This window comes from Sapajus apella, unplaced genomic scaffold, assembly GCF_009761245.1.
Source record: "Sapajus apella isolate SASKATOON/1434 unplaced genomic scaffold, GSC_monkey_1.0 scaffold2, whole genome shotgun sequence".
Taxonomy (NCBI): Eukaryota; Metazoa; Chordata; class Mammalia; order Primates; family Cebidae; genus Sapajus; species Sapajus apella.
Genome location: NW_022436942.1, coordinates 57,285,320 through 57,299,670, shown reverse-complemented (window position 1 = coordinate 57,299,670; position 14,351 = coordinate 57,285,320). Strand labels below are relative to the sequence as shown.

General features: G+C 41.4%; 1 protein-coding gene and 1 long non-coding RNA gene across 46 annotated transcripts in view; both read left to right on the top strand.

The window, feature by feature from the left end:
* Positions 1–2,567, top strand: part of LOC116556351 — a 2,767-nt gene extending 200 nt beyond the window's left edge. The window contains exon 2 of the long non-coding RNA XR_004270958.1: positions 60–2,567. This is a non-coding gene — a long non-coding RNA (uncharacterized LOC116556351). The remainder of the gene's footprint in view (positions 1–59) is intronic.
* ANKS1B (ankyrin repeat and sterile alpha motif domain containing 1B) overlaps positions 1–14,351 on the top strand; it is a 1,261,971-nt gene that overhangs the window by 1,173,136 nt on the left and 74,484 nt on the right. For 16 of the 45 annotated variants that reach the window (XM_032285282.1, XM_032285537.1, XM_032285273.1 and 13 more), the window contains one exon: positions 13,998–14,072. The exons of 21 other annotated variants lie outside the window; for them this stretch is intronic. In XM_032285282.1, coding sequence (XP_032141173.1) covers positions 13,998–14,072 — 75 coding nt within the window. The remainder of the gene's footprint in view (positions 1–13,997; positions 14,073–14,351) is intronic. 8 more of the 45 variants (XM_032285383.1, XM_032285268.1, XM_032285248.1 and 5 more) reach the window with 1 other exon arrangement.

Here is a 14,351-nt window from a genome sequence, read left to right as displayed (position 1 = left end):
TGTGTGTGTGTGTGTGTGTGTGTGTGTGTGTGTGTGTGTGTGTGTGTGTGTGTGTGTAGAGAGAGAGAGAGAGAGAGAGAGATTAATTAGCAAGACAGAGGTCCCACACCAAGGGTGGTTTTAGCTCCATCTCCTGTGGACAGCCAGGCCACTGCTACCAGGAAAAAAAAGCTGGTTTCTAAGCAGGCAGAAATGGCAATAGTGGGCGCCTGAATAAATTCACTCTGACTTTCAAATTCTGAGATTGTCTGATGGAAAATTCCTATATCAGATGAGTATTGATTTCATTTTTTCATACTTAATTTGATGAGCTTTGTTAGAATGCCAGATTTGGAGAAATGAGATCAGGGTGAAAAATCCCATCTCTGATATCAATTACCTCTGTAACCTGCTCTTAGCTACAAAGAGCCTTAGTTTTCTCTTCCTAGAGTGAGGTTAATGCCCACCTCACATCATTGTTGTGAGGCACAAATAAAATGGTATTTTTCAAAGTATTTTACCAACTATGAAACTATACGTTTGGGTTCTTTTAGAAATTATTGTTATTATTTTGAGATAACCTCTAGTTTTCTTCTACATTATGCTTTTCAACTGCATCTGAGAGTAAATGCATTTTAAAGTGAATCTCATATTTAGCTACATCTTACAAAACTGTTTCTGTTTTCCAGCTTGTAAGCCCAAACTAATACCTCTTCACTGACATGGACACGGTAGTTTTTATGAATGCAAACACTGTTCAGGAAGCTCCTATTCATGTTATAACCTAGTTAACACTGGTTCTCTTTGGAAAAAGAATTATGGATGATATCCATACTTTAAAACTTTTAAAAAATTAAAGGACATTTATGAGTTGGCATATTTCAAAATATTTAACGATATTTCATTTTTAAATGTTTGCTTCTTTTTTGGTAAAGTGTATGTTGGCTATGGGGGTAATGCCTAACTCTTCCATAGTCACGTTTTAATTCCTCTAAAATAAGCCATCTGTAAATACTCTTGACCAAATTATTTTATGTAAGGGTATCGGCATTATAAAGCCCCAGGGTTCTATGATATATCAGATTGGACACAAATTGGGATGGTCTCCAGTTTTTTTAGGGAAATACACTGCCTGGAACAAGAGAATACAGTCTGTCTAGCTTAGACCTGGTGGTTGATCATCATCATCGCCATAGCCAGCACTGATTAGTAAAACTGAGTAAGGAGGAAATTGAGGCAGGGAGCATTTATGTGGCTTGCCCACTGCCACAAAAATTGCAAGGTATAGAACCAGGATTCCAATGCAGGCAGTCCAGCTTCACAGGTGTCATGTGAACCACAGTGTTGATGAACCCCCCATATTGTCTCTGCAAACTGGGCACTAGCAGACATGACACATTCTAGAAATTCCAAAGCTCCAAATGCTCCCAATGCAGTGTTTTGAAAAATTCTATTAAGAATATCTAATACCAAGAAAAAAAAAGAATATCTAATACCTTGTGTAAATGCAGCTTCAGTAGACAATTAAACCTCTAAAGCAGCATGGATAAACATTGTATTTGAAGAAAATCCTTTGCTCCTGCCATCCAACTTTTCATTCTTTACAAACCAGAGATAGTAAACAATTGCTTCATGTAAATCATTGTGAAATGATGTGACCTCCTTTCTGTATGGGTCTCTATTTTAATGAGTTTTGAATGCGGGATCACAAAATTCATGATAACTTGCTTTTCTCTGTATGCATGAATAGCTAGAAGCTTCTTCTGTGCGATCAGAAGAATGCAGAACCAAGAATACAGATGACCAACTGTACCGTTAAAGAAAAGCAGAAACTTTTAGGATGAGAAGGGGCCAGAAAATGTATGTAGTCCCATCTCTTCACTGATGCAGGCACCCATTCTAATAGATCCTTATAGGTAGTCAAAAGTTTCTGCCGAAACTTGTCACTGGAAAGCTGGCCCACTCTTTGTGAGGCAGCCCCATGATTGGAAAAGTTCTAGTTGATGTAACTTCTGCCTTATATTGAATTGAAATAAGCCTCCCTATAACTCCTACATAGTTCATGATATCTTCTGAAACAGTGAAGAATACATCTGCTCCCTTTTTCTGGGAAGAGTTTTTTTTAAGACTGAAGACAATTTGATACCTTCCCCTCATTATACTAAATGTCTCCAGCACCTTGCCAATCTCATGTGATAAGGGGGGATGTGGGCCACACAGCATCCTGGCTCCCCAGCTCTGGACAGATCAACATTAACATATCATTCATTCTTACTGAGCCTTTCTTCATGAAAATTTCCCAGGCTTTATCAATAGCCATGAACTATACCTCTTTTCTCAGCAGCACTGGATTTACATTATCCTTTTCCAGATAAAGCAGTTTTATCAGGTTACTCATCCAATAATCCTAGTCTATCAAGACCTTCCTAAGACTTGGTTGTCACTTAGTATATCAGTGACCCTTTTCAACTATGTAATGTGTTCGTTTTAAGAAACTTTCCCTAAAACAACAAACCTTTGAAGTTGTTCACCAATGTATTGAGTGAAGTGTCGAATAAAGTAGAACTGAAAAAAAAAAAAAAAAAAAACTTTGTAGCTTTCTGCTAGAGACCTCTGAGCTTGGCATCAGTCAAGAGGATAATTCAACTGCACTTTGTTTTTTCATGTTTTTCACAAGGATAAAATGAAGAAATGGTGGGGTCTCAATAAACATCATTGAATAAATGACTGTGCCCAATACATCTTTTCTATCAGAAGCAGGAAAGAAACATTCAACCTCCAGTTAATAAATGAATTTAAGTAAAGAAAATGTCAACCTCAGTTTGCAAGAAAGGAACATAATGTATATTTTAAAGAGATGTTACAAAGAACAACATTACTTTGCAAAATGTGGGGGTTTTTTTCAGCCATTCATGTTATGATAAAAAGCTGATCACTGCTTTTCTGAATTAGTTATTAATGTTCTGCTTTTTAGTGGTCCTGAAAAACGTTTGATAGCATCAAAGACTTTGAGGTAGCACAAGTAAATCAGCCCATATTGCTGTAAACAGCATGATCCCAATTGACTTAAATTTCCTGCAACATCCCTAGAACCTGGGGAGCTGTACAGTGAGAGCTGGATTGTACAGGCGGTGCTCATTGTTTTTTCTCTGCTCTATACTTTTCTTGTGAAGAGATTTTATAAACAATTGTGTAATGCCATTTAGGGCTGCAACTGTCATATTAGGGAACACAGGTTATATATTATCTCTAAAAATGAATAACAGGAATATCATAAGCCTATAGTTCTGTCCTACATTAGTAGCTGAGGACTTCTTTTATGTGATATCAGTTCCAGAATTAGAGTTAAGAAAAGGAAGGAAAGAGGGAGGGAGGCAGGGAGGGAGGGAGGAAGGAAGGGAGGGAGGGAAGAAGGAAGGGAGGGAGGAAAGAAGGGAGGGAGGGAGGGAGGGAGGAAGGAAGGAAGGAAGTGGAGAGACAGGAAAGGAGGGGATGGAAGGAAGGGAGAGAGGGAAGGGAGGGAGGAAGAGAAGGAAGGAGGAAAGGGAGGGAAGAATAGAAGGGAGGGAGGAAGGAAGAAGGGAGGGAGGACTGAGAGGAATGGGAAAGGGAAGGGAGGGAAAGGGAATGGAAGGAAAGCCTTAAATTTGGGCAGACAAAGTTAGAATTTACATCATGCCAGTGGACTTAGATGGAACCAAATGTGTTGTTTACTTCCTCTTCTTCTTGATAGGTTGATTAATGCTGACTCCAGCAATCGTGGGTCACACATGCAGATGTTGTTAGAGAAACAACTGTTGGCCTGGCTTTTCCTTCCCAGCAGGTGATAACTAATCTGTCCAAAAATCTTCCCCATAGGCACAGGGGAAGGTTATGATCATGAAATTTTGGAAGGACTGCTCTTCAGAAAGATGGAGAAATGGCAGGAAGCAGCATTTTCTTGACTCCAGCATTTCCTGCAGATGAAATAGTTCAGCTGAAACCTTTTATAAAAAGGGTCAGTGGGGTGCATGCATAACGTTCACACTTTAGAATTAGAAATAAATAGACACAGACAGGGAACTTGAGAGGCTAACAGTATGGTTGAAGAGCAGAATCTAAATCACATGCAATTGTTACAGGACTGAGTATGTATTTCAAAACTCACCTGAGAGGTGAGAAAGAGGAGTGTTCCTCTGTCTCCAACGGTGGGAAAGAAGAGGTAATCAGATGCCAGCCTGTAGCCTCTGGATAACTTAGGAGAAACAAAAGGCTCTAATTTTCTGATTTTCCAGGCAGGTTTCAGTTATTGCCCACAGAAGAAGCACCTGTGGGGCTTTGCTGAAAGAGAATATGCATACAAGGTGTTTGGTGCGTTACCTCTTGACTGCACTGAGCTTGTTTGACCCCATCCTTTAACAGGTCTCATTTCATCCAAGTCTCTGCTTAAGGAGCCACTGGGTTTGCTGGTTATGGACCAAAGCTTCCTTTGTTGAGATGCCCTTTTTTCTCCTACCTTTGAAGCTGTTTTGTTTGCTCTTCAAGTTTGTTTTCATTTTCTTTTAGCAGCGCTATCATCTAAGAGAAGGAATGTACTTCATTCCTTTAGCTTTCACTCTGAACCTTTCATATTTCTTGTTGGATTCTCTCTGGTCAATTTCTGAATACCCTGAAGTGTTGAAAGTATTATGACAAACATAAGGGAGAAACAGATGAAAAGTCTTTTTTTTTTTTTCATGGCTGGAACACAGCAGAAAATTTCATCTTTGGTAGAATATGACTGGAGGGCTCTGTTCATAAAAGTTTCTTTATTAGACTAGCTATACAATATCAGCAGACTCCCAGAGGGTTTCCAGAGCCTAATAGGGGTTATTGAGTTGATGGAGCTGTCATCTACTTGCTCTGTTCTGAGACCCACCATCAGCCTGTCAGTCCCAGTTTACTACTGGTTCTGACAATGGAAAAAGCAATTTGCATTCCATAAACGTTAATTAAAAGCAAAGCTGATCCCTACTCATTTTGTGACCCATGCCTTGCACACAACAGATGACCAGTAACTACTTTTACATGACTGTCAGGGTGATAGGGAGATAGGTTCTTATGCATCAAATATTTTCTACACTTTACATTTCTGCTGGAGGCCAGGTATGGTGCCTCACACCTATAATCCCAGTACCTTGGGAGGCCAAGGCGAGGGGATCCCATGAGGCCAGGAGTCCGAGACCAACCTGGGCAACATGGTGAAACACCATCTCTACTAAAAATACAAAAATTAGTCAGGTGTGGTGGTGCATGCCTGTAATCCCAGATACTTGGGAGGCTGAGACACAAGAATCATTTGAACCTAGGAGGTGTAGGTTGCAGTGAGCCAAGATCGTGTCATTGCACTCCATCCTGGGTGATAGAGTGAGACGCTGTCTCAAAAACCAACAATTTCTGCTTCAAAGAATAATCCTTTTATAGAGTGGAAAGCACAGACTTGATTTGGATATAATATGCTGGGGTGACTTGGGAAGGCTTCTATGAGAAAGTGACCTTACAATAGAATTTGACAGGAGCAAGGGAGCTAGTCCTATAGTAGCCAGAGGGAGAACATGTCAGGCAGAATTAGAAGCAAATGCAGAGCCTATGAGGCAAGAATATGCTTTGCTGTCAAGAACCCAGGGAGCAAGAGGAAAACGGGTAGGAGAGGAGGATAGGAGAGTAGAGCAGTGTGGGAACTAGAGAATGGAGAACCTTGAAAGTCATTGCTGGGACTTTGAATTATCTTCTGAATTGAATGGAGCTGAATGGCATGACCTGGCTTTCATTTTAGATAAGTCATTTTGGCTCTAGTGCTGAGAAGAGCTACTAAGGGGGCAAGAAAGACATCAGACCAGTAACAAGCCAATGGGATAAATCAAATGAGAAAAGGGAGTAGCTTGGAGCAAGTAGTGACAGGAAGGTGAGAAGATTTTAGAAGTAGATTCAATAGGTTTTGCTGCTGGATTGAATGTGAGATATGAGCGAAAAGAGAGCTCCAGCATTATGAACCCGAGCAACTGGAAAAAAAAGGGCTGCCATTTGCTGAAATAAGGAAGCTTACAGGGAGGTGAGTCATCAGGAGCTTGGTCTCCAGCATTTAATTTAAGGTTGAGCTGACTAATAAATGCAAAAGGAGAAGCATCAAGCAGGCAGCTGAGTGTCCAAGTCTTGAATTTAGGGAAGAAGTCGGCTGGAGATACAAACCTGGGAGTCATAACTGGAAGAGGCCATCTGGTATGGCCAAAAAGGATGAGAAGATTGAGAACTAACACTCCAGGGATGCCCAGATAACAGGAAGCAGCAAAAGAGGCCAAGGAATGGAGGAGTGATCAAGGGTATCACATAGGTCAAGGAAAATGGAAAATGGTTTCAGTTCCAGTAGAGTGGGCTCAGATGAGGACAGGAAAAGAGAAAATGGAGACCACCTAGACACTTCTCAGGGAGTTTTCCTTAAAGAAGAATAGAGTAATTGAGCAGGAAACTGAGGGTAATGTTGGGGCAAGGAAAGGAGTTTGTTTGCCTTTAATAGAAGATGTTAGTAGCACTTTCTGAGAATGCTCCAGGAAAGAGGACAAACCATGATAAAGGAGAGATAGTTTATTGTAAACTACTCAATTGCTACTAATTGAGCAAAAAGAAAGTCCACCTTTCCGAGGAAAACTTTGGAAATTGGTTATATTGTTTTTATTTTGTAATTAGATTTGAATGCAGCTGTGTTGTTTTCTGAGCTGGAGTCATGGTAACCCGAGGTACAAGATGATAAACATGCATTGCGTTTTAAGAAAACATTTCCAGAGCCAAGAGAGAGGCCTGAATTGAAGATAAAATTATACACCTTCAAATGTGTGTTGACTTCACTATCAAAGAAGTAAATATTACATTATTGGTAATATTTCAGTTGTAAGTCTACTGTGTCTTTACTTAACCTATATTTGTTTGGGTTTCGTAGTAATTCAGGTTCAGAAAAACTAAATGAGCCTTTGCAATATATGTGAGAAAGATTGAGAGGAAATGGAAATGAAATGAAATTGCAAAGGGGCGATTAACATTCTTTCACAGAACTGTTTCTAAGCTCTATAAGCAGCCTTTGACATCTAGGTGTGCAAATGAAAAATGTTCCTTCTCTCTTCAGCAAGTTGGCAGCCCTTTGCTGCCTTTATGAGGAAACGTGAGGACTCCTCTAACAGGAAGTGTGCAGTTTCTGATGCAATTAACCGGAAGTGTGTTGGCAGTGACATAGCTTACCAGAGGCAGAAGCAGCACCAATAGAATAGAGCAGTTAAAAATGATAATGAATAACGGTAGTGACTAATGTTTGCATAGTGCTTTGCCATTTACCAAGGCCTTTTGAATGTGTTACATAATTCCATTCATTTGGTAAATATGTGTTTCCTTCATGTTCCAAGGCCTAAACATTTAGCTATGAAAAAGGTTTCTTTCTCATGAAACTTAACATGAGCTGCTTTGTTAATCGCCCTTTTGCGATTTCATTTGCCTGTTTTCTCTCAGTCCCTCTCACATACATTGCAAAGGCTTATTTAGTTTTTCTGAACATGAATTACTATGAAGCCCAAACAAATTGGGGTAAGTAAAGATACAGAAGACTTACAACTAAGATATCACCAATAATTTAATGTTTACTTCTTTAATAGTGAAATCAGCACACATTTGTTGCACAACGACTTGGTGAAATAAGTAGGTCAAGTACTATTCTTCTTCTTCTTTACAAATGAAGACACTGTAAAGCTTAATTCTGGTCAGGCACAGTGGCTCATGCCTGTAATCCCAGCACTTTGGAAGGCGGAGGCAGGCAGAACACCTGAGGTCAGGAGTTCAAGACCAGCCTGGCCAACATGCTGAAACCCTGTCTCTACTAAAAATACAAAAATCAGCCAGAAGTTTTGGCAGGTGCCTGTAATCCCAGCTACTTAGGAGGTTGAGGCAGGAGAATCACTTGAACCCAGGAGGTGAGGTTGCAGTGAGCTGAGACCATGCCACTGCACTCCAGCCTGGGCAACAGAGTGAGACTCAATCTCAAAACAAACAAACAAAAGTAGAGTTTAATTTGGCCAGGTGCAGTGGCTCATGCCTGTAATCCCAGCACTTTGGGAGGCCAAGGTGGATGGATTGCTTGAGGCCAGGAGTTTGATTGAGACCAGCGTGGCCAACATGGTGAAACCCCATCTCTATTAAAAATACAAAAATTACCTGGGTGTGGTGGTTCATGCCTATGATCCCAGCTACACAGGAGGTTAAGGCACAAGGATCACTTGAACCCAGGAGGTGATAGTTGCAGTGAGCCGAGATTGTGCCACTGCGCTTCAGCTTGGGTGACAGAGCGAGACCCTGTCTCCAACATCTCTAAAAAGGAAAAAACAAAAAACAAAAAACCTTAGATTTAAGACTGGGCACAGTAGCTCATAACTGTAATCCTAGCACTCTGGGAGGCCAAGATGGGCAGATTGCTTGATCCCAGGAGTTCAAGACCAGCCTGGGCAACATAGCAAGACCTTATCTCTACACATTGAGGAAAAAAAAAAAAATTAACTGTGTGAAGTGGCGCGTGCCTGTAGTCCCAGCTCCTTGGGAGTCTGAGGCGAGAGAATTGCTTAAGACTGGGAGGTCCAGCCTGCAGTGAGCCATGGTCACACCACTGTACTCCAGCCTGGGTGACAGAACGAGACTCTGTCTCAAAAAAAAAAAAAAATACAAACTTAAGTCACTATTCTAGGAATTTGAGACCCAGGTGAAATTTTATGACTGACATTATATTTCCTTCTCAAAACTTTTCAAAACTCAGTGCTTCAATACGTGTTGTACCCCGAAATGTTATTTTCATAAACACAGTTAATTTCTACTCTGGGAACTTGTACATTTAAAAAATTCATTCCAGTGCACAGTATAATAACTCTATGTCTAGAAGAAGAGCCATTTCATATTATGAATGCACCAGTTACAGCAGGTCCACCTTAAGTTGCTGCTCTGTGAGCCTGACAAATTGTTTGCTGCCAACAAAACTACTGTGATATCTGGAATGCATCAGCTTTTTTTAAAAAATAATTTTCATCCCAGCACTTTGGGAATCTAAGGTGGGTGGATTACTTGAGGCCAGGAGTTTGAGACCAGCCTGGGCAACATGGTGAAACCCCATATCTACTAAAAATACAGAAATTAGCTTGGTATGGTGGCACACGCCTGTAGTCCCAGCTACTTGAGTGGCTGAGGCACAAGAATCACTGGAACCCAGAAAGCAGAGGTTGCAGTGAGCCGAGATTGCACCACTGCACTCCAGCCTGAGCAGCAGAGCAAAGACTCTATACCAAAAAAATAATTTTTACAACTCAAACACAATTAACTGCTTTTATTTTAAACTCTTTTAAATCCTGACTTTTTACCATTTGCACTGACACAATGACGGTCATGCATAACCTAATGGTGGGGACATTTTCTGAGAAATGCATCATTAGGTGATTTTGTCATGCGAACATTATCGTGTGTATTTACCCAAAGTGAGTTGGTGTCACCTGCTACACAGCTGGGCTGTATGATCTAGCCTATTGCTGCCACTAACCTGTGCAACATGTCACTGTACTGAATACTGTATGTGATTGTAACATAATAGTGAGTATTTGTGTATCTGAATATACCTAAATCTGGCTCTAGCTTGACTTCTTCCATCCCCCACAAAAGGTACAGTGAAACTATGGTATTGTAATCTTATGAGACCCCTGTAGCATATGCAGTTTGTGACTGACTGAAACCTTGTTATGTTGTGCATGACGGTATTAGAAATTATGGAGGTTTTACTTTCTCTAAATTTAAACATAGCTTACAAATATAAAATATTTATTATAACATCTAAAAACGCACATAACCCATATGTGAACTCTCAGTGTCTATGACTAGGGGTGGGTTCTTTATTCTTCATTGAGAAAACTTTTATATGATGTTTTTTAATGAAATAAGTATGGTGTGGGGTTCTCTCCTCCCTTCTTAAGTCTGGTAACTTTCTGTGACTAGTGGAAGATCTATTTACTATTGGAATGTTTATTCCCAGGATGCTAAGTGGGAATTTTCCTCTAGGTACAAAGCACTTGCATGCTCTAAAGAGAAAGCTGTCAGTCATGGAGCCAGACACCTAGTTCAGGGCTTACAAGGAGGCAGTGGATCCTGCTCTGCCCCTGTCAGCCACCTCTCCACATAAGCAGAATATCGGCTAGTTCTGGGGAAGGACAGATAATTGTGTGGGTCTTGTGGAAAGAACTAAGGCTTTTCCTCCCTTCCCATGAGAGAGGAGACAGAGTGCATTCCCATGCTCTCCAATCCTAATGAGAAGGGGTATGAGAGAAATATACATCTGGCTTGGGGATGCCTGCCAGGAGGGAAGACTGGCCTTGCTATCCGTAACTGGACTTCTGGCAGCCAGGTCACATAGCACCTCCTGAGCTGACACAGAGAGTCTTGGGGAGAGATGCCCTGGCAGAGACGGGGAGTGTTCATAGAGCAGCCAGCCCTTCCACTGTTCTGTGTGACAAGGATGTGTCCATGTCCTGTGGGCCACATGGATAAGCAGGAGGAGGCTGGGGTTATACCCTTCCCCCTGGTTCCCCCTCGGGGGGAGTGCATGTGTCCTAGGAGGGCTAAGTGGGAATTGGAAGAAGTCAAGCTAGAGCCAGATTTCTGCCACCAGGAACTGTGCAGTGGGGGGACCTGCCCTCTGCCCTAGAAGAGCCCTTCAGAGAACTCACACAGGGACACAGGAGAACCTAAGTTGGAACAGCTGCTATGCAGAGCACGTGGGAGGCCATGTTAACATTAGCTGAAAAGCAGTGCTGGCTGTCGGAGGAACAGCCAGACAAGAAAGCGGCCTCGTCCTTTTCCTGTTTCTTCCTCTCCAACTAAACACATGAAGTAGGTAGAGCTTGGGGCAGGGAACATCTGAGATAGACCCTGACATCTACCTTCCCATCTCCTAGGAGAAGTCAAAGTGCAGACTGAGCTTCTCTTACTCACCCCAGGCTTTTTAAGCCCCAATACTGGCACACGATGAGGAAGGGAAAAGTTTGAATCAGATATGAGTTTGGATTTCATACAAAATGGAGTCTTCATGATTCAAAGTGACCAGGAAATTATGTCGTCTGTGCAAAATTTTAAATGGCCTGGTGCCCATCAGGCAGGCAGACTGGGCATGGCCCCTTTGGGAGTAAACAAAACAACCTAAAACAACTTTTAGGTGTTTGGTGTTTGGACCCCAGTACAGTTAAGACTGTTCCATGAACTGACTGCATTTGCATTTAGATATACTTGTGTTAACATACATACATATGTATATATGAATTTAGTAAAGGCGAGAAGGAGACTTTATTTCTTCTAGAGGGTTACAGCCTGTAAGGTAGCCATCCTGCAGGCTGGGAAGCACCTCCAGCCAAGACCCCAGAGATAGACACTTTGAAGGACAAGGGCTTTGGGGAGATTTATGCTGAACCGGTTAGCTAAACATGCATATTCAATGTGTTATAAGAGCTGTGAATATTCATGCAGGTGGTCCTGACGCATGTGTATTGAACAAACGTGCATGTAGCATGTGACCTATGTTCACTTTGGGTTGGAGACTTAATATTTAGATGTATTACGGTTAGGTCCCATACATCAGAAGGGCCTTTCAGGGCATGAAGGCACGGAAGTGTGTAATCTCTGTAGACCAACTAGAACCAGTCCATGGTCAGTGATCTTATTTGGATAAAGCTACTGATCAGTCTCTTGTCCAGCTGTAGTTATGGCTGGTGGAGCAGGGGCTGAGAGTCTGTCAGCATCTGATGGAGCTGCAAATTGTTTTAATATTGCTTCTGTTAAGGCCATTGCCTGTTTAGCTGCTAGAGAAAAAGAAAAACCTTGTGGCAGTTGGAACGTAGTTTATTCTTTAGGTGTAGGGGTTTGTGACTTAACCTTTGACTGGCATGGCCTCAGGGCCTATTAATAATTTGGTATCTTATTGCCGCAAAGAGACTGTCAGTCTTATGATTTCCATTTTAACATTAAATCTAATCAGTTGTTGTGTCTAAACCATAAAAGAGAGGGGGTATGATGAGACTTGTCTGACCTCCTATCCCATCACGGTCAGAAACCCAATTTTAAGATTTTTTTCTGGGGTCCCCTTGGCCACAAGGGGGTCCATTGAGTCAGTGACGGGATTTAGGATTTTATTTTTAGTTTTCAGTTCATTTCGGGGTCAGTAGAACCAAGCTCTATGTAGCTGGAACAACCCTCTGCCTTCTGGTGACATCAGTACCGGACTCACACTCCTTCTTAGCCATTCCAGCAGGCTGACACATTGCACCACTCACCTCTGTGACCTGAGCAAGCCATTTCACCTCTCTAAATATCTGTGTCTTTATCTATCAGATGACAGGTGGTTTCTGGATGTTTTTGCACTAGAAGCACTTCTAGCACTAGATTAACACTAGAAGTGTGTGAACGTTGTAGAAGATGTGATTTGTGTAAAGAATTAACGCAGGACTGGGTGAGAGTGCCAGTTAAGATGGTAATCCAGCTAAGGCTTGGAGTTTAGTACATTCACATCAGATGACAGCTACTGGACACAAGCCAACAGAGGGGATGGGTCCAAAACTGAACTTGCTAGAAAGGTAAAAAGAGGAAGAACCCCCTCTGGATGTATAAAATAGCATAAAAGTTAGAGAGGGAACTGAGGATAGCAGAGCTGATTTAAGTAAAAGGTGTTTGGAAGTGCCTTTGGTCAGACCCTGGGGATCTAACTTCCTTAACAGAAGGCCATCTTCCTGACAGTCTGTGCCCATCTAGCCTCTAGTTAGCAGAAGAGATAGAAAGCAAAGATGAAGGGGTGTATGGAGGTGCTGTTGTAACTAGAGAGAGATGTTAAATTGCTAATGAGCATTTCCGGGGTAAGGAGACGTTTAGCTAGGGACAAGCTTTCTTTTCCATCATTTGTTTGTTGATGAGATAGTTTTTTGCTGGGTATCTTAACCATACTGTGGTTACGTGCTTGCCTTCTCCCTGCAGTGATCTTTGTACGGACTGCTTGTGAATGCTAAAGATGCTGACGGGGCTTGCTGAATAAGTTTACACACTCTGCCATTTTCTATGATTTAATTTCACAGTGTCTTTTAGAATGATGAAATTCAGGAACAGAACTTGGGATGGGTCAGGCTAAGAGCTCCGTCAGTCTGTTTGAAGGTTTCTGCCGTAACTTCTGGGAGGGGATGCTGGTTAGTTTGCTGTTTGGTTCTGAGCAGACATTACTGCTTTATCTTATTAACAGTGTGGGGGAGAGGCAGAATTGTGGAGCCGAATCATTAGACTTACAAATGCTGTTCCCAAGGGTTTCTGCTTGAGGAACAGAACTGAATTTCCCTGACCTCAGTCTTTCCCTGCCCCAGCCTCCTTCCTGCCACCTCCTTCACCCCTCTCAGTGCTGGGTAGCAAGCGGACACATCTTCCGTTATTAACTACAAAGTTTTGCCCGTGAGAACTCTGGAGGCATAAATATCTTCTAGGTTTATCAAACAGAGCAGTGACTAAATCAGGAAAAGTCATTTTATTGTACTGTTTGGTCTTGGTCATTGAAGATAAGAAAATAAAAATGTTGGACCTGTGTTAAAGGTTTTTTCCTGTTTTTCTTGAAGTTGATGAAAATATTTATCCTCTGAAAGTAGTGATGTGACGGGGGGAAGGTATTTCTGGTTTTCTGGTAGATATAAAATACAGTTTGGTTTTTTCCAAGGTGTGAATTTATTGGTAATTGCCCTTGCATAAATGCATAAATGATTTTTTTCAGCCAATTCAAAATGTTTTAAAGCAAAAAGAATGACTTGGAAGTCCATTATTAAACCTTGAGCACCCTGAAACATTTTTTGAGGTTTTTTTTTAATATGATTCTTTGCATTTTATTATTTTCCTCTTTTCCCTCCTGGATGCTACCTTGGTAGCTGCCATGTTTTAAATATTGACAAGATAAGATAGTTTTCTGTTTATATCAGCAGTCGTCTGTCTGTGAAATATGGACGAATCAGAACGCAGGATTTCCTTTCTCAGCGATCCATCAGGTTCATAATGTAAGGTTACAAATGGTTCTTTTCTCCTCCTGAACTTGCGCTATGTACTGTGTTGCACAGTGTTGTCAACAGCTATAGGTACTGTGTCCTGGCAATGCAGAAAATTCATAATGTCTGGTGACTCCAAGACTCTTTGTCTATTATACTTCATTTACTGTGCCTTGTGATTAGTTGATGTGCAAACATTGTCCTAAAACAAGAAACATATTTGGTTTTAAAGTCTATGGTTAAAATATGTCCCATGTGAGTTTTGGCTTTCATTCCAGGCGTCTGTGTTAA